We start from the raw sequence: 20,767 nt of genomic DNA on the forward strand, positions 1-20,767 counted from the left end.
TATTGATCCCATTGGATTAGAGACATCCTTATGACCTTATTAACCTTACTCTCTTTCTTAAAGTCTTATTTTGAAATACATTCACATTGGAGATTAAAGCTTCAGCATAATTTTGGAGGGGAAAGGGGGACACAATTTACTTTATAACAAAGAAGCTTCTTGATATGATTTATTGAGAAGGATAAACATTACTTCTGTGATATACCCCTCCCTTCAAAATATATACATCACTGAAATCTATTAAGAAAAATTAGAAAATCCAAATTGTAATTTTATAAGATGGAGCTATTCTACATGATGGCCTGATTGTCCTTTTCAAAATTACAAAGATAATGAAGGACCAGAAGACTAGGAATTGTTTCAGACTTAAGGAGGAAAGAGACAAAATAATTACATGCAGTCTGTGATATCAGTTTAATTTTTAAAAATAGTTTAAATTAGGAGCCAAGAAAGGACTCCATACAATAATTGGTTGCCATATCTCTTAAATAATATTCAGCACTGTCTATCCTTGAGACCCACTCATCCTGGGGACCCACCATCCCTGCAGACTTTGATCTCACTAGTCTGGATTTTTGATCATAGGAATTTAGAAACTCATCCCATTTGGTTTTTAATGTGAAGGCTGGAATTGAAAACCATTGCTCTATATCTAATTACTGCAAATCTTGAGGCTTGATCTGATTCATCTTTTAAATTTTTTTTGGAAATAATACATGTATTCTTTTTTAAAAAATTTTTAAAAGATGTTGATGGATCTTTATTTTATTCATTTATTTATATGTGGTGCTGAGAATTGAACCTAGTGCCTCACACATGCTAGGCAAGCGCTCTACCACTGAGCCACAACCCCAGCCCCTGCTCCCATATTCTTCATAAGTGCCCCACTCCCAGCTGATTCTGAAACCCACCAAAATTTGAGAATTGCCACATTCCATCTTGCCCTTTAGATGATAAAACAATTTTTTCTTGGTGACTTGGGAAAATACAATTTAAAGGAAATCTTATCAACTTGCATATTAAAGGAGACATTCATGGATATTTCTGAGCATTTTGTCATCTCTGTGGTCCTAGACTTCAATTTGGACCCTTATATTTAAAGTGGAAGTAAACCTTCCCTGGGTAACAAGGTTATTTTATAAGATTATGCTTATAGTACCTTTATCTTCCCATACCAGCATTTATTCATTGGTGGGGATGAACAGTGATCCTAATCTAATGTGACTTGCCCACTCTGAGATACTTGCTGACTTCTGTTCTGTCCCTTACCAGCTGCAATCTAATCCCTGAAGAGCTTCATCAGAAACAGATTGACTTTTCCTTCTCCCATGGTTGCTACATTTGCCAATAAAATACAGTGTTCAGTTTTAGAATCCTTAACCTCAGCATTATGAAAGGTGAAATATCTAGACTCACCTGGTCCTTGTAGAACATGTACCTAATTCATAAATGATGAAATAAATTACTTTTCTGCCATATTTTTTGTTCTGTGAATAATTTTAAAGCCACAGATATGCTTCAGGATAACAGTGCTATTCTTTTTGCTACATAATTGTTCATTAAGACAGGAAGTCTTAGTATTTCCCCCCCAGTAGTAGTTTTGAAGTTTTCTGTTATTGAGAATTTTGCAGAGAATACCAAGATGACAAAAAAAAAAAAAAAAAAACAAACAAACAAGGTCACACCCTTCTAAAGATCTACTGTTGGGATGAGGCAAATGCATAAATGTTATATTATTAGTGTTATCTTAGAGCAAGGGAACTAGAATTTGAATACCTGTTATACGTTAGACACTGTGATACATACTTTTATAAATAGTATTTCTTTTAGTTCTTGTTAAAATCAAAATAGGTATTATCCCAGTTTTCCACTGAGAAAAAAGACTCAGAGAAGATAAGCAATTTGTTCTGGGTCACACAGCTGGCAAAACAGATTTGGGATTACGAATTGGGATTAAGTCTGACCTTGCCTGGTTTCCCTTTCTGGGCATGAGCCTATTGGTGGGTTGCCTGAGGTGGTGGAGAGGGGAAGGTGAGGCCAGTGGGGATGATATCTGATGCTGACTTCTGTTTTTTGCCCCAACTTCAGACCCTAATTGCAACAGGGGTGAGGGGAGAAACATGCAGTCCAATCTGGCTTTATTCAGGTTCTGTGGGATCTGGTCATATGCTAGAAGTAGGTAGGGAATTGTAGGAGAGCTGACTTAGAAGATAAAACATCTCATTAATAAAATAAGCAATGTTGATTGTGTGGCAGACACTGAGACCTCTGTAATCTCTAGAACTATATATTTTCCAGAGACATCAGAAAAATTAAAGAATGATCGGGTTATTTTATTCCTTGAAATTAATTGAAGCAGATACTTATTAAGCCATTGGGAGAGCCTTTACAGGACATTTATTCAAGGTAATACAATGCCAACAATATTTGATCTTACTTGTCATTTGATTAGCATATAGTAGAGATAGGATGCAAAAGAACTGTGTGAAGATGAAATCAGCAGGATGCTGAAACAGAAAGATTGATGAAACTTCTGAAGGAACAAATACAAAGAAACATTCAATAGCAATCTTCAGAACCCCAGTGCAGGAGAAGGAGGTGATGAGCAAGGTGAAAATATTTTACCTTTAACCCTTGAAGAGAAGGAAAACAAAAAATACTCAAAAGTCTTTTTGATTTTTACAGGAAAATAAAACATACTTCTGGATGGGAGGGAGGCTGATAAAATCCCAGAAAGTCTCTTTACTCTTGATAACTTTTAGGCACTGCTGGAGAAAAGAATGCATCCTATAAAATGTTATAGGGAAGCCCACCAGTGATTTTTGACTAGTACAAGTTCTAAGTGTTTTGTTCAAAATCTGTAATGGTACTATAAGCATAATCTTCCATTTCTCTGGAATAACCAGAGAAATATGTGAGCTTATCAAACAGATTTCAGTGTAGATTTTGTCTTTATCAAGTGAACTTAAAAGAACAAGTTACCATAAGTTTAAATGGAAGAGCCTGCCTTTGTTGTTCCACATGTGATTTGTTGCTCATTACATTCTTTTGTTGAGCCTGCATCTTAATAAGTTTTATGGCAGGTAAATGTTGAACACTTGAACACTTCTGCTTTGTAGTCAAGACAATACTGGCAACTGACTCCCCAGTTATTACTAGTTTTCTTCTGTCATTTTCCATGACAGTGTTTATTGCCTTGTTAAGATTTATAAGCAAAATCTGGAAAACCCACAAAATAAATGTGTTCTTTTTTTTTAACCTTTATTTTATTTATTTATTTTTATATGGTGCTGAGGATCAAACCCAGTGCCTTACCCATGCTAGGCAAGTGCTGTACAGTTGAGCCACAACCCCAGCCCCATAAATGTGTTCTTTCTATGGAAATTTTGCTATTATTTTTGGTGAAGAAAAATCTAAATAAAATGTGAATTTTATTTTATTTATTTTTTATTTATTTTTTTTAATTGTTGGTTGTTCAAAACATTACATAGTTCTTGATATATCATATTTCATACTTTGATTCAAGTGGGTTATGAACTCCCATTTTTACCCCGTATACAGATTGCAGAATCACATCAGTTACGCTTCCATTGATTTACATATTGACATACTCATGTCTGTTGTATTCTGCTGCCTTTCCTATCCTCTACTATCCCCCTCCCCTCCCCTCCCCTCCCCTCTTCTCTCTCTACCCCCTCTACTGTAATTCATTCCTCTCCCTTGTATTATTTTTCCCTTTCCCCTCACTTGCTCTTGTATGTAATTTTGTATAACCCTGAGGGTCTCCTTCCATTTCCATGCAATTTCCCTTCTCTCTCCCTTTCCCTCCCACCTCTCATCCTTGTTTAATGTTCTCTATAGGTTTAATGCAATGCCAATCAAAATCCCAACGGCATTTTTTGTAGAAATAGAGAAAGCAATCATGAAATTCATATGGAAGAATAAAAGACCCAGAATAGCAAAAACAATGCTAAGCAGGAAGTGTGAATCAGGTGGTATAGCGATACCAGACTTCAAACTATACTACAGAGCAATAGTAACAAAAACAGCATGGTACTGGTACCAAAACAGGCGGGTGGACCAATGGTACAGAATAGAGGACACAGTAACCAACCCACAAAACTACAACTTTCTTATATTTGATAAAGGGGCTAAAAGCATGAAATGGAGGAAGGATAGCATCTTCAACAAATGGTGCTGGGAAAACTGGAAATCCATATGCAACAAAATGAAACTGAATCCCTTTCTCTCGCCATGCACAAAAGTTAACTCAAAATGGATCAAGGAGCTTGATATCAAATCAGAGACATGGCATCTGATAGAAGAAAAAGTTGCCTACGACCTACATACTGTGGGGTCGGGCTCCAAATTCCTCAATAGGACACCCATAGCACAAGAGTTAACATCTAGAATCAACAAATGGGACTTACTCAAACTAAAAAGTTTTTTCTCAGCAAAAGAAACAATAAGAGAGGTAAATAGGGAGCCTACATCATGGGAACAAATCTTTACTCCTCACACTTCAGATAGAGCCCTAATATCCAGAGTATATAAAGAACTCAAAAAATTAGACAATAAGATAACAAATAACCCAATCAATAAATGGGCCAAGGACCTGAACAGACACTTCTCAGAGGAGGACATACAATCAATCAACAAGTACATGGAAAAATGCTCACCATCTCTAGCAGTCAGAGAAATGAATTTTATTTTTTTTAAAAAGTCTGATCTTGACTGTCGTACTGGCTTTGGTTTCTCTGGTTTTAAAGCTATAAACCCTTGGTGTTTAAATACAAGCCTTTTGATGAAGTCTAAATATGTAATACATAACAGTAGAACTGTTATATTTGAAGTTGGGGACGAAGCCTGGGAGCTTATCCCATCTTTCTGGCTCTGAAGAAGAAGTTTGGTTTGATCCCTGCTGCATCATGTTATTATTCTACTCAACTGAATACAGTGTGGACATAAGTGGACTTTTATAGTGTTACAGAAAAAAACTGATTGCCTTAATTCTCAACCAGAAGCTTGATTATAGAAACTTGGTTTTGGACATTTTTGTAACCAAAATTCGCTACTTCTAATGGTAGCATCATGGGCCTTTCTTCAAACAAGGCTTGCAGATGTGTGCCAAAAGTGCTAATTCTACCTGGATTGTGTTTTATGCTTTATGCTTTTTGTGTTTTGTGTTTTATTATGTTTTATGTTTTATGACATTAAAGTAAATGACATTAATACTCACTTTTTGCTGTAATCAATAAGTGATTGCTTCTTAAATTGTGTAGGTCTGTTTGATTTCTGTAAGTCACTGTGAATATGTAGTTCTTGGTTTGGAACTGGTGTGTTACTTTTTTTCTTCTGTCCATAATATGCCTTCTTCACATTTGTAAAATGCAGTTGTAGGGTTTGATCTCTAGAATTCTCAGGATAATCATACCTTCCATGCTATGATTGCTAAATGGTGTGGACAGGTGCCTAGTTCTTTCATGTTAATTACTAGCACACTGAATTTGGCCAAAATGATTTTTTTTAAAGATTTTTTTCCCTATTTCTTGACTTCTGTTGGGTAATTTGAGTTACTTTTGCTGACCTCTTTTTTTTTTTTTTTTTTTTTTTTTTTTTTGGTACTGGGGATTGAACTCAGGGGGCACTTGACTACTGAGCCACCTCCCCTGTCCTATTTTGTATTTTATTTAGAGAAGGTCTCATTGGGTTGTTTAGCACTTCACCTTTGCCAAGGCTGGCTTTGAACTCATGATCCTCCTGCCTCAGCCTCCTGAGCCTCTGGGATTATAGGCATGTGCCACTGCACCTGGCTTGCTGACTCATTTTTATAAGTCACTTATGAACCTATGTTAGTAACTGATCTTAGGAGGTGTTAACCTTTTAAAAGTGAATACTTAAATTTTTCAGTTTAGTTTGACCATGCTTTTTAACCCTAGTAAGGCCAGTAATTATCAGCTTTGGCCACATATTTGATACAGCTTGGGGAGCTTTTAAAAATAAGTGTGTTTTGGCTTCACTTCAGGTCTAATGATTTATGTTCTCTGGGAATGGAACCTGGGCACTTGGATTAAAAAAAAAAAAAAGATCCCTATCTTAATCTACTTTTGTTACATAATAGCATACCATAGACAGGAGGCTCAAACACCAGATGCATTTCAAAGTTTTGGAGGCTAAGGAATCTAAGATCAAGGTGTTGCTAATTGGTTTCCTCCTGATTATATTTTTTCTTGGAATGGGGATGTGGAAGCAAGCTCTCTGGTGTCTCATTTTATCAGGGCATTAATCCCATCATGAAGGCACCACCCTAATAGCCACATTATCTCCCAAAGACTCCATCTCTATATACCATCACAACAAGGATTAGGACTTCATCTGAATTTTAGAGGGGCATGCCCCATTCATATAGCAACCTGTGTAATTATGATCTGTGTCAATATCAGAAACTGATGTAAAGCAGTGCTTACACTCAAACATGAATGAATCGTTTGGGGAACTTGGTAAAATGCAAAGTTAGGTTTAGTAAATCTCTGATGGGATCTGATGCATATAGACCCCTTTCTAAGTGAAATGAAAATTTAATTTGTTTATTTGTGTGTGTATAAGAGTTTTGGTATGACTTGGCTCTCCAGTTGAGTTAGTTACTTCTTCGGGTATATGTGGTTGTATGTGCAGTGTGTGGTTTAGTAAATGTTTGTTGGTTCCATGAGTTAAGTAGTGAAAGGTATAGATTCTAATAAATGTAAAGCAACTGTAAGGAGACTAAGGTAAATTTGAGCTCAAGATTTGATTTTCTTGTGCTGGGGATTCAACTCAGGTAGGCAAGCACTCTATTGCTGAGCTACATCCCTGGCCCTTAGCATGATTTTGAGGCCAGATATGAGATAACCATGTTTAAAAGCTAGGACCATAGACAGTGAACTTCTTTAACAACATGTGAAAGACATGACATCCTTTAAGATGATTTACTTTAAACAGAACTTGATCTTTGTTTTATAATTCTCAAAATCAGAACATAACTAAATCGTCCGAAGAATGTTGAGACAGTTCTTTTTTTTGATAGAGATTAAATGTTTGCCTAATAACATAAGCATAATATGTAATAGCTACTAAACTGTTACCATAGTAGCCACATTGTTTAACAATCCCCCCCAGTGTGTGAAGGTTCTACTTTCTCCAGCACTAGTTTTTAGTTGTCTTTTTTACTTTAGCCATTGTAGGTATGAACATAGTTCTCATTGTGATTTTTACTCATATTGTCCCATCTCTCATCTGTATTATTAGTTTTTTTCCTGTTAGATCATTTTAATGAACATAAACACATGCTGTTATTTCATCTTAACACCAAAACTCTCTTTAAAAAATTGTTGTAATTAGAAAGAGTGCTGCTTACAAAAAGGCAGCTGCAAATTAGAGACTTTTTTGCAACAATTACTTATTTTTTTCTTAAAGAATGGATGGGGTCCAGGAAATTATACTATAGATGAACACATCAGGAGCATCCCAAAGTTGTCTTCAGGAAATAGATCAACAAAATGTTTGCAAATTTCTGACCAAATAATTCTTCTAACAATTTAAGGATTTCCCCCCCCCTTATTTTCATCTGTTCTTTTTAGTTATACATAATAGTAGAATGCATTTTGACATATCATACATACATGGAGTATGGTTAATCATTTTTATGGTTGTACATGATGTGGAGTTATACTGGTCATATCTTCATACTCATATGAACATAGGAAAGTTATGTCTGATTCATTCTATTGACTTTCCCATTCTCACCCCTCTCCCCCTGTCCGACTGGGTGAACCCCACCCCCCGTTGTTAGTCAGTATATGCATATCAGAGAGAACATTCTGCCTTTGATGTTTTGGGATTGGCTTATTTCACTTAGCATGGTAGTCTTCAGTTTCATCCATTTATTGGCAAATGCCATAATTTCGTTCTTCTTTATGACGGAATAATATTCCATTGTGTATATGTGCCAGTTTCTTTATCCATTCATCTATTGAAGTTGCTCTCTCTTATTTAATTTAAAAGCATGACCTTTAATTCAGACAATTTAATCCAATTCAATAAACACCTTAGACTTTGGGATAACATGTATCTATCTGCAAAGTTTAGTGGTAGAATGATGCTAATGCCCACAAAAACAGACAACAAAACCTGGTGACAAAATCCCTCTGATGAGGACAGAGGTTTTTCAAAAAGTGCCTGGGTTGGAAAGGTTAGGAGATTACATAAAACATTATATACAACTCTTTATTTAAAATAGTTCATTTTAACCTATGGGATAACAAGATTTAACATCTGTGGCTTACCTCCATTTCTTTATTGTAAATATAGAGTTAACATTGCTTTGTATTAGGAACTACCAGTGTACTGCTTTGTCCTTGAAGATCTATCTGTCATACAAGTCTGAAAAGGCCAAACTATGGTTTTCCAACAAAGCTAAGAACAGTGTATCTGTGCAGAGATAAGAAGCTTATCTCTCTCTCTCTCTCTCTCTCTCTCTCTCTCTCTCTCTCTCTCACACACACACACACACACACACACATCAAGTCTGTCAACCTTTGGGAGTTATCTTCCAATTCCTATTTATTTTATGCCTCTGTATCTTCTGTATGTATTGTTTCACAACTTTCCTATTATAAAAAATATAGTTAACGTCACAACACATATGACCTTGTTTCTGGTTACCCAGTAGTATTATTTGGGTGCAGTGAAAGAAGGGATGAATAAGTGCACATTGGGGATTACAAAGTAGAAAACCAAAAAAAAAAAAACCAAAAAACAGATGTTGCAGAGTGGCAGTGGCACACACTTTTAATCCCAGCAGCTCAGGACGTGGGCAGGAGGATTGCAAGTTTGAGGCCAGCCTCACAACTGAGAACCCTGTCTCAAAGTAAAATATAAAAAGGGCTTGGGGTGTAGCTCAGCACCCTTGGGTTCAGTCCCTGGTACTGTAGAAACAAACAGAAAACCCTGAAACAAACAAAACCAAAAAATAAAACACAGATGTGCAGATTTCACCATAAAATGCAAGGATCTGCTTTGTAAGTCTGAGCTACTTGGCATGTCCAGTGTTTTTACCCATTATTCCTAAAGCAGGGCCAGTGTTTTGTTTATTTTATTTTTTGCTTTTTCTGGTATTGGGCTTGAAACCAGGAACACTTGGCCACTTGAGTTGTATTCCCCAGCCCTCTGACTGCACCTGGAATTGATAGGCTTTCTTAGCAGAGAAACGGCCACTGCCACACCACCAGATGATAGCTACCATCTTGAGGCTCAGCACACCAGCTAACAATTCATGCAAAGTTGCTATAGATCCGAATAAAAAAGCCTTCCAGTTCATCATGAAAAAAGTCCCATTCCTCAGAGACTCACAGGTCATCTTTACCTGCATATGAATATAAATAACAACTAACAGCTAAAAAAATGGCAATCTTTTTTTCATTGTCAAAGGGTCTGCTGTTGTCTTTACTCAGTGAGCTCCCAGAAATTGTTGCTTCTTTGGGCCAATATCTGCTTGATGTTCCTCTTTTGTGTCTGGCTCCTCTTGGGTAAGCAGGCTTGTAAAATAATTCCATTCATTTGGGGAGCTTTTGTGTCCTTCATCAGAATCCCTACCTGTCTTGTTGCTCACTGCATCCTTGTATTTATGAATACATTTCTGCTCTTTTTTTCACTTTACTCACTTAGAATGACAAAGTTCAGTGTGATCTGGCATTCTGTGCAGGACTTTATAATTTTGTTTATAAGTGCAGGAGTGGTAAGCAACTGAAAAACACACTTGAGGCAATAGGTAGAGTTACAGTTGGAGAGCATCTCAAAACATATTTAGAGAGTTAACAACATGCTCCTGTAGAGCAAGATGAAATGAAATAATCTCATTTCCTCCTTGAGATTTTTTAGCACTTTTGTGTCCATAAAATGGCTCTAAACGATTTTATATAAATTATGATCAAATATAGACCATATCTATGTGCCAACCACACAAAGGGTACTTGAAAATTTTATGAATAGGCATATTTGGTACCAGAGTTAGCAATTTTTCTTATTTTTCTTCCCTCTCGCGCTCTCTCGTTCTCTCTCTCTCTTTTTTTTTTTTTTTTTTTTTTTTTGTGCATGAGTTAGAGATCCAACCCAGGGCCTTGCACATATTAGGCATACTGTCTACCACTGAGCTACACCTTTAGTCAATATCTGAATGATAGAAGTATGTTTAAATAAAAAAGCTTTACAATATCTGAATATCTGAATTCCCTTGATTTAGTTCTGTGATGACCTACTTGAGCTAGTTATATTATTGAGTATATACTATAACTATTAACTAGTTCTTAGAAAAAAAGTAACTATCAGATGAGCAGTTATTGTTTGTGGGTCAAATGCTACATTAGTGAACCTAATCCCCAGTAAATTCTGTTTAGGCACTATTATCCCTATTTGATATGTAAGTAAATGATTTTCAGGAACCTTGAAGTACAAGATCTTTATTAAATGCCATTGTCACTGCAGGCAGTATAAACATTTGATTTTTTAATTTGCCTTACAATCTTTTGAAAATTTTTTTTTTAGTTGTAATTGAACACATAACTATTTTATTTATTTGTTTGTTTGTTTATTTAATTATTTATGGTGCTGAGGATGGAACCCAGCGCCTCACACATGCTAGGTGAGCGCCTCTACCTCTGAGCTACAACCCAGCTCCATTATTTGCTTCACAATCTTACAAGATGAAATGTCATCTGGTTTAATTCTCATTAAGTTATTAAATTTTCTTGAGTATTTAACTTAGAAATGTTCAGTGAATTCCTTTTCTCTGGCTTAGCTTGTTTCATAGATTTGAAATAAGGGCATTTTAGTGCCTCTAAACATGAGCAAGTTTTATAAATTTCCCAATTTTTCTCTTAAGTCTTATAATTTTAAGACCTTGCATGAAAGAAAGGTAATCTATAATTTCCTCAGTATTTTTAGTCATTAATATCTCCTTAATAAAAGTGGAAAAAAACTGTTGCTCTTTGTTTCAAGATATTTAAAACATTTAACAATGCTTTTTTTAAATACATGAGATTAGAAAACTTGTCTTTGGCTCCAGTAATTTGATCACCCAGAAGAAATATTTTCTCCCTCAGCTATATACTATTTTTTTTTTGCAGTAAATTGAGATTCTTTTTGCATACAGGCCTCTGTGCTGAATCTTAAATTATTATTTGATCTCATTTGTTGACATAAAGAAGTGTTATTTAAAAATTTTATCCTAAAAATGTTGATTATCTCAGTTTGAAAACATTTCATCTGAAAGCTTAAAATTTGGATCTGGATAGTAAGATGATCACTTTAGTTTCAGTATTCTTTTAATCAAGTGGATGTGTAGCAACTGAGGTGCTTTTTTTCTCCAGAGTTTCAGTAGTGGAGAGGTTTTCCCCTTTCTCCAGCCTACTCAAAACTTTTTGTGTATAAGAAATCTCAGCTTAGGACCAAAGACAAGTCTGAATTGGGCATTTGTTTCTAGAATTGTGTGAACTAGGTATTTGCTAAGAAAGTTGGTCAAGTCAGTAATCCAATTACTGCCTTTCTTGTGATGTACTCTGCACATTACCCCTTCACTCACCTGTGTATCCTCTGCTTGTCTGGTCTTTTTTCTTCTCATTTTCCTTGTAGTTTGGGAATAGCTTTTCAGTCTGACTTGCTATCCTGGTGCTTTGGAAGAGTAGCTGGGCATCCATTCTGGGCAGAAAAGGGTAGAGCTGATCAAGGGGAATAATTAAAATGGAGAGAGCTTAGCTGGTCCTTGTTCCTTGTGTTAAACGTAATGAGTTTAGAGGATTATGATTATGTGTAATTATCAGGATCTGATAGATGGGACACCTATTTTTACTCTTTTTTGTTTTTGGAGAAATAGCATCTTTTTAATGTAAAGATTTTGAGTTCTAGCTGGCACTGGTGGCTTAAGTTTTCAAATATACTTTCAAGAAAAATAGGCTGTGGTTAATATGAAGGTGTTTTATTAGGACTCAGTGCTCATTAGTCTGAGAATATTTTTTTAACCGTGGAAAATGAGTTATTTTAGATTTTAATTTATTATTCTGGATTGCATTACAGTTGTTTTAATGTATTCAACTATTTTTCCTTTGGTTTTTATTTCCTAGGTTGCACGTTTTCAAAAAATACCTAATGGTGAAAATGAGACAATGATTCCTGTATTGACATCAAAAAAAGCAAGTGAATTACCAGTGAGTGAAGTTGCAAGCATTCTCCAAGTAAGTGGTTGGTGGGAGAAAGGGAATAGATAGTGTGAAATCAGTCTTTTAGGCTTTATCAATCAGTGCTGCCCAATATAAGTTTTTTCAATGATAGAAATACTGTTTTGTGCTGACAGTATGGTAACTGTTGAGCTTGAAATGTGGTTAAACTTGACTGAATTAACCATGACTATATGACTTGAAACTTGACTCCTGTGATAGAGGAACTAAATTTAATTCTTTTATATAACTGTACTGTGGTTACTGGCTACCTGATTATGACATTGCAGCTCTAGATCACTAGCATTGCCAGCCAGAAACTACTCGTGCTGTGTAAGCACTAGTTGGATTAGGAAAATGATCAATTTAATTAGTAACATAGTGTTTATAGAGTTTATCTTTTTTTTTTTAACAAGGGTTTTCTAAGGTGAAATAAAAGCTAAGTGCAAGTTCAGAGTTGCAAATAAAATTTAATTGCTTATGTAATTTTTTCTTGTTTTAAAAAGCACATCTATTGATACATGAAGAAAAGAGTGCTTTTAACTTTTCCTTCAGACATTCACATATTTTGATTGTGGCATTAAAAACATTGCTTTTTTTCTTTTTTTGGCAATAGTAGGGATTTAACCTGGGTGTTTATACTTGATAGTCAAGCATTCCGCACTGAGTTATATAGCCTCAGTCCTGTTATCTATTTTTTGAGTTTTTTATTTGTTTATACTTTATTTTAAGTATGTTTAAGTTTTGAAAGTCTTGATTATTGATCTCTATTTTAAAGCTTTCTGTCAGGGCAGCTAGTTATTTTAGGCTGCAGGAAGTTTCATTTTTTTAATAATAGCTACCATAGAAAACATGATATAGTAACTGAAGGATTTATATGGTATTATCATAGATGGTATTATAATGTCCCGTGAATAAGTTCATCTTAATTACCTTAAATAACTTAAGAAGTACAAATTTCCAGCCTAAAATAATTGTACAATCCAAGAACAAAAAGTAATATTAACCTTAGGGTTTTGATAGACTTGGAGAATGAGGCAGGCATTTATAACCTCTAAATATTCTTTTGGAAAATAATTTTAGTAAACAACATTAAAAATAAAAAAGCTGGTTAGGATGTAGTAGGGACTGGTTTGTATTATCTCTTTCTGATTATAAAAATGAGTTTGTTAAACTCCTATCTTGTTGCTTACAGTTTTTGAAAATCAATTTTATTGAGGTATAATTTACATAAAATGCAATGCACTGATTTTAAATGTACAGTTTGCCTTTTGAAAATGTGACTGATACCACAATTAAACGGAACATTTAATCACTCCAAAAGGCTCTGACAGGGGCTGTGGCTGTGGCTCAGTGGCAGAGTGCTTGCATTGCATATGCAAGGCACTGGGTTCAATCCTCAGCATCACCTAAAAATAAATAAATAAAAATATTGTGTCCATGTATAACTAAAGAATATTAAAAAAAAAAAAAAAAAGACTTCCACATGTCCCTTTGGAGTTGATTATCTCCAGGTAACTACTGAGAAGCTTTTTGTAACCATACATTAGATTTCACAATTGTAAACTTCCTGTAGATGTGTTCATACACTGTGTAGTCTTTTATGTTTTTCTTCTTTTGTTCTGTGCTAACATTTTTGATAACTTTTGTATATAAAATTGAATAGGCTGATCTTCAGAATGGTCTAAACAAATGCGAGGTTAGTCATAGGCGAGCCTTCCATGGCTGGAATGAGTTTGATATCAGTGAAGATGAGCCACTATGGAAGAAGTATATTTCTCAGGTAAGATACTTTAATTTGTTTCTCTTCTGTGTTAATTTATGTGGATTTTTTTTTTTAAATGTAGTTGTTTACTTTTGTGAGGTTATTTATGGAGAAAGAAAATAAATTTTAAAAAACATTTTTCTCTAATAATTTCAATATGTTAGCATTTACTGTTAGGCTGGAATTTCTGTAATTTTTAGTTTATAACTTTTAAAGGGCAACATTTTCTATACTAATAGATCACACAAAGATGATCTTGTTGGCTGTAATTTCCTTTGCAGATATTGAACATGTACTATTTTAATTATAGGAATGCTAATAATTTTTAAGGCAATCATGGCCAGTTTAGAAAATTATTTAAGTTCAGCAATTTAAACTCTTAAGTGCCTGGGTATAAATTAGATCTTATTTTTTTACCAACTGTATAATCTTCTTTAACCTCTGTTATAAAAGGCTATAACCTGCATAGATAGTAAGCTATTTATAATGATATTATTATTCTAATCTTTTAGGAAAGACATTATAGGATTTTTTAATAACAATTATGTTTGTGTAAAAACTTTTAACTAGTGGGGATGGTTTGCTAAACAAATAAGTTCTTTTTAGTAAAGAAAAATTCAATGCCTTTAACCAGCACATTTCTCCCCTGCCCCTTCCAGTAGGTTCTTTTTTAAGAAGATTTATGTTTAACTTTTCTAAAGGGTCTTGCTTGATAAAGAGCACAGATTTATCAGTCTTAACTTTGCATGTGAGTTTGTCTAAAGTGGCAAAATCGAAATTTTAGGGATTGAAAGATCTTTGTGTATGTGTCTTATTTTATGGAATATTTTTTACTTTACATAATTGTATTCTCATATTTACCATAGTTTCATCTTATGTAAAACTTCAGAAATATTAACACAGTTTACTCTGGAAATGCTTTGAATTTTTATTTTTTCTTGTTACTAAAGCTAAAGAGCCTGTCTCTTGGGATTTCTGTGAAAATTAAACAGTACACATATAAGCATAAACAACAATTAACAGAAAATATCAGTTGTTAATCATAAAGTACTGGGTGACTCTTAACTCCTTTCACAGAACTCTGAATTTGTGGTTCCGTAAACATTTGTCTGGTGTCTACAGCCTACCAAGTGGTATGCTTAATTAGTACTATGGCACAGCCTTTTTAGCAGGGTAGAAAAGACCATGGGCATTGCTTTTAAAATGTGATGGTTAACAGCTACATTTTGAATAGAGTTTTATGGTTTACACAGTACATTTGTAGTTAATCCTTATCACAAATTCCTTGATATAAGGTTCCATTTCACAAGGTGATGAATCTGGGTGATGATTAAGTTGCCACACAGGTGACAGGAATTGCATTGGGCCGTGGTTTGTCAGACCTTAACTATATTGCAGTTGTAATTTTATTTTGCTAGAGCAGTGATGTCTGCCCCACCCCTACCCTTACTCCCTGGACTCAATTAGAGATTGTTTAAAAAAATCTGATGCTGGATCCAGTGCCCTGCGATTCTAATTTAATTGGTCTGGTGTGAACCTGGGCATTGTTGGCATTTGTTACAAGTTCCTTTTGTGAGTCTCTGGTGAAGTAGTATTGAAACCACAGCAATGGAGCTGTGGCTTCTGTATTCATAAAGACTGTGATGTCTAGGGCCTGGGACTCTTTGCTGGCAAGACTCTTTGTAACACATTTATTTTGCAACTTTGACAGTGATGTATCACTTTAGCATAGGAAAAACATTAGGAGTAAGTCTAACTGGAAGAATTTGGGGTGGTTCTGTTAGTTGGCCTTTTAAGTGCTGCCTAATTGGATTGGTTATGATATGGTTCTGTTTCTGTCAAATAAAAGAAAACTAGCCTTGAGGAAAATCCTCATTTTCTTTTGTGGAGTGGATCTTAGTGTCTTTTCCTGGCCATCTCTGGGGGTTATACCTGTGGCATGTGCGTCAACCACAGCATTGTTATCTACACAAATTTACCTATTTGTGGAATGTTTAAATCACATGATTTAGGTGTTCTAACTTGTGTTTATCCTAAATCTTTAGCTTAAAAATTGGACTCAGCTTTTTCTAGATGCAGTAGAAATTCAGAACAGCTTTATTTATTAAATTAATATAATGCTCAAATACATGTATGATATAAGAAATTGGGAATTCTTTGTTTTAAATGTTGATATTTTCTCTTTCTGAAAAGGAGCCACTGTGAAGCTTTTATATGTAATTAAATATAGCTTCCTTCCTTTTGAGTAATTGAAAACATATAAAATAAACCGAATGTAAACTCTCATATTTTTCAAATCATGTCCTTTTGAGCCTTTGCTGAGATAGTACAAAACTATCATTTGTGTAAAAACAGTGATGAATTGCTATTTGTTTTTACTTTCAGTTTAAAAATCCCCTTATTATGCTGCTTCTGGCTTCTGCAGTCATCAGTGTCTTAATGCATCAGTTTGATGATGCCGTCAGTATCACTGTGGTAAGAAAAAACACATTTTAATTTGTTAACTGTGTAAAATTTTTTTTGAAATGAATTAAAACTTTCAGGTTTTTTAGTTAATATATGAATCTACTTTTAATTGTATTAGTCGTTTTTGTTCATTTTTGAGATGGGCTCTCACTGTGTTGTCCAGGATGTCCTTGAACTTGTGGGCTCGAGTGATCCTCCTATCTCAACCCTGATTTGGGATTATAGGCATGTGCCACTGTGCCTGGCAGTTGTAGTAATAATCTTCAGTATTGTTTAAAGGTCTGTGATTGGCACCTCTGAAAATTATTTAATAATAGGTATGAAATAGTGCATAATAATTTTCCAGTTAAATATAAAATTCCTTTTACTTTTCAGTTGAAGCTATTTGTACTAATTGCGAACTAAAGCCTGACCTTTGGAATTAAAAACATTTTTCAACATTGCACACTATGTTTGCTGTATACAATTTTATTATTTTCAGCTGGGTTATTATAGCTTTGAATAATTTTTTTCTTGTACCATGTTTTATTGCAGTATAAAAACTTTTAGTAAGTTCAAGCATTCATTAAAGCATATGTGGTATGCTTAAGAATGTAGTGGATATTAATGCAGAACTGTATTTCTTGAACTAATGCTTTTGGATACCCAGGAGTCCCAGAGTTTTGTTCCAGGGCTATGTGAGGTTGAAACTATTTTAATAACACTAAAGCATTATTTTTCTTTTTACTGTAGACTTTTGTTATCAATGGCACAAAAATAATAGCATATAAAACTTTTAGAGTCTTGTTAGCACAAATCAGAGTTCCCAAATAATGATAATATTGTTTCATTATTTCTCTTAAGAATGTTTTTGATAGAGCAGTAAAAATTAATTTTGCTGGCAAGACTCTTTGTAATATACCCTTGATTATATACCTTGTTTGAACATATGTGTAATGAAATGGGAAATGTGATTAAACACTATTGTGTATTGAAGTATGATGGTCAAAGGAAAGGACAATGTGAAGTGGCCTAGTTTTTTACTTGAAAGGATAACATTGTTAATGATAAAATTCAGGCTTTCAAGCAATAATTAAAAATTCTGATAAGTTTTATTCACTGTTGTGAGCTCTAAATAGCTTTCTAAAACATTAGACTAATGAGATTGCATTGATTTCAACAAATATGTGTAGTTTTAAAATTATTAGGAAAGGAATCAACATTTAGAATATTTGCAGGGTAAAAGTTTGATTGAAGCTGGGTATGTTGGTATATGCTTATAATCCCAGTGACTTGGAAGACTGAGGCAGGAGGATTGCAAGTTTGAGGCCAGCCTGGGCAACTTAGTGAGACCCTGTCTCAAAATAAAACTAAAAAATGCTGGTAATGTAACAATATCGACAAGTGGTAGAGCACTCCTGGATTCAATCCCCAGTATTCCACCCCCCCAAAAAAAAAAGATTAAAAATGCAAGATTGAGGGATGAGTTTGTGGCTCAGTGGTAGAGCGCTTGCCTAACATGTGTGAGGCATTAGGTTTGTTCCCCAGCATTGCATTTAAAAAAATAAACAAATACATAAACTAAAGGTATTGTGTCCATCTACAACTAAAAAAATATTTAAAAAAATTCAAGATTGATCAATGAATTTTGACATAGTAGGTTAAGGAAAGTGTCTTGTTGTGGTTTTAAATTCTGCATTTCAAATTACCTTTAAGTGGTGCCTATGAAGTTTTAGGGTATAGTAGCTAAGAAGACTATCCATAGTCATCTGGAATAGCTATTAAAATATTCCTCCCTTTTCCATCTGTTTTCTGAGACTTGATTTTTTTCCTATATTTCCTTTTAAAAATCCTCTCATTCTGCTGCTTCTGCCTGAACAGTATATTGCAGCAGATTGAATAATAGCAGATTGAATAATAATAATTAAGTCAGATATTAAATATAGAAAAATTTGACCTGAGGTATAGTGGATTAAATATTTTCCTAGGATGTGCAAGATCCAGTACCACTGAATGAATGAATGAATCTTCCACTTTTCTTACAATTGTTTAGAAAATACATTTTTCAGAAAAAAAGTTGTGTTGACATAAAAAATTTTAAACACAAATTAATAAGTAGAAAGTAATACCGAGTAATTGTAAAAGTATTAAAATAGGAAATAAAACCCACATAAACAAGCAGGTCCTCAGTTTGTGTGAGCCTAAAGGGGTTCTAAGATCAAAAAGTTTGAGAAGCTTTTTGGGGGGATGGCAAGCCATTGTTTGATTGTTCCCCCATCAGGCTTCAAAGCTGTGATTTCTTCTCCATCTGACATAAGTATTTAAAATATGTTATCTTGGGACTGCATATAGTTAATGTCAGTGTCTGATTTAAAAGGTTTTTTCTTTGTTTTGTTTAGGCAATACTTATTGTTGTTACAGTTGCCTTTGTTCAGGTGAGTGAGTAATCTATTTTGCCAATGTAAAAATGATGTTACTTATAAAATTAAAGACGCTTATGGTAATATTTATAGTTGTTGATGGTGAAAGTTCCTGTCCAACAGTTTACTTTTTGTATTTGAAGTAATTCAGATATAAAGAACTCTTCAAGGAAGTTCATGAGGCTAAGGTATTTCTTTGGTATAGGTAGTGAGATGAAAAAAATCTGCTTTTTAATTTGGTAGTCTTAAGAATAGTTAAAGCAGTTGGGAGCAAAAAAGCACAGTAATATAAATACAGTCCAGCAATAATTTAAAATAATTTTCTAATTAAAAAATCAGGCCAGGGTTTATGGTTTTATAATACTCTTATGCTTCAGTATCTAATAAAGATCAGATGAAGCAAAGAGTGCAGAATTAAATGGTCAACTTCTCAAGTATCATCTGAAGAAAATTTAGTGGATTTCTGTGATTGATTCCTTGAGCACAGTTTTTCCCTTTTATTTACTGAATTTATTTTCTAATCTTATTTTATTTGAACTTTTTTTGGTAATTAAAATGCTTCTGAAACAGTTGGTGACCCCCCTCCCCCACACTTTAATATTCCATTCTTCAAGGGATATTCTGATTTGGATCAGACCTCTTACACTGCATAGCCATTGAAACATTAAAGAAATATGAGAAGCAGCTAAAAAACTATTATGAATAATGTAGAGATGATACCAGAATTTCTATTAAAAAGTATAGGCATAAACAGAAATGTAGGTTTGATTTTATGTTTGCTTAAATGTCTTCAGGTTTTGTAGATTTTGGAATAACATTTCAGACTCTTGATAATTCTCATAGTTTTAACTAATGTAGGGTAAATAAGAGTAGAATATTTACGTAATGCTGTTTATCATCCTGAAGTGAATGTTGTTTTGATTCCTAATGCTATATTTTGAGTGATTGTGATTATCTTCACATCTACAGTTTATTCCCTGGGTATATTCCCTGTCACTGTCTCAGTCTCTTAGACAGTCTGTAACATAGTAAATTATTTGTTTTATAATATCTTAGTATAGAAAGTTAGTTGGAATCAGATTATTTGCAAGTTTTTGAACTTCATTAGGCCATTCTTTTGGGGGAGAATCTTCTTGCTTAGAATACATGTATGTTGCTTTGGGGCAGGTGAAGTTGGCTAGTCTAGCTTAGGTTATTCCAGTCTAGGTATCATTCAGGGCAACTATTCATTTGGCCAAGTGAAAGATATGACCCATTGTGCCAGTAAATGAAACTTCTTGCATCTTTAATAATGTGTTGGATGTATGAAATGCCCTTCTTCAGAAGAAGTCCTACAAATATTACCACTCTATAATAGAAGACCTTCTTTTGTCTTTGCAAATAAAAAGCCCCTACCCTCAAAATATCCTGCAAAATTGCAGTTGTAACATAGTTGGTATGGAATTTTACAAAGAGATACTCTGTTACTTTAAATGCAGTGGCTAAAACTGCTAAGTATTCTATGATGGGTTCATTTGATAGAAATCTCAAAAAAAAAAAAGGACAAAACATTATAAAAAGCCCAGATTCAAATTATTAGGTCTGGTTGCTTACATACATGTAACTCGTTTCCCCAAACATCTTTGAACCCCACAAAATATTCTGTATTCAGAAATTGAAAGAACTTTCTCACAAGATATTTTTATATTCAGTCGAACCAACCATAATGCTTTGTCAGAAAACTCCTTATCAAAAATATATCACAAAACAATGTTTTATCACTTTAGTACTTTTAATCTGTGCTTAGGATAAGAGTGCTTTTTATATTCTTTTTGTATATTTGTTTGCCCTTCTATCTCTTTCTAATCCCACCTCCCTACACCATTTTATTCCTTCTTGGCCATATAATGGTC

The 20,767-nt window shown here is 34.2% G+C and overlaps 1 protein-coding gene across 2 annotated transcripts in view; it reads left to right on the forward strand.

Moving 5' to 3' along the window:
* ATP2C1 (ATPase secretory pathway Ca2+ transporting 1) overlaps positions 1-20,767 on the forward strand; it is a 140,273-nt gene that overhangs the window by 51,251 nt on the left and 68,255 nt on the right. For both annotated transcript variants that reach the window (XM_081301663.1, XM_081301664.1), the window contains 4 exons: positions 12,153-12,263; positions 13,912-14,028; positions 16,396-16,485; positions 18,855-18,890. In XM_081301663.1, coding sequence (XP_081157789.1) covers positions 12,153-12,263; positions 13,912-14,028; positions 16,396-16,485; positions 18,855-18,890 — 354 coding nt within the window. The remainder of the gene's footprint in view (positions 1-12,152; positions 12,264-13,911; positions 14,029-16,395; positions 16,486-18,854; positions 18,891-20,767) is intronic.

The sequence above is a fragment of the Spermophilus citellus genome (genome assembly GCF_964194105.1).
Source record: "Spermophilus citellus genome assembly, chromosome: 7".
Taxonomy (NCBI): Eukaryota; Metazoa; Chordata; class Mammalia; order Rodentia; family Sciuridae; genus Spermophilus; species Spermophilus citellus.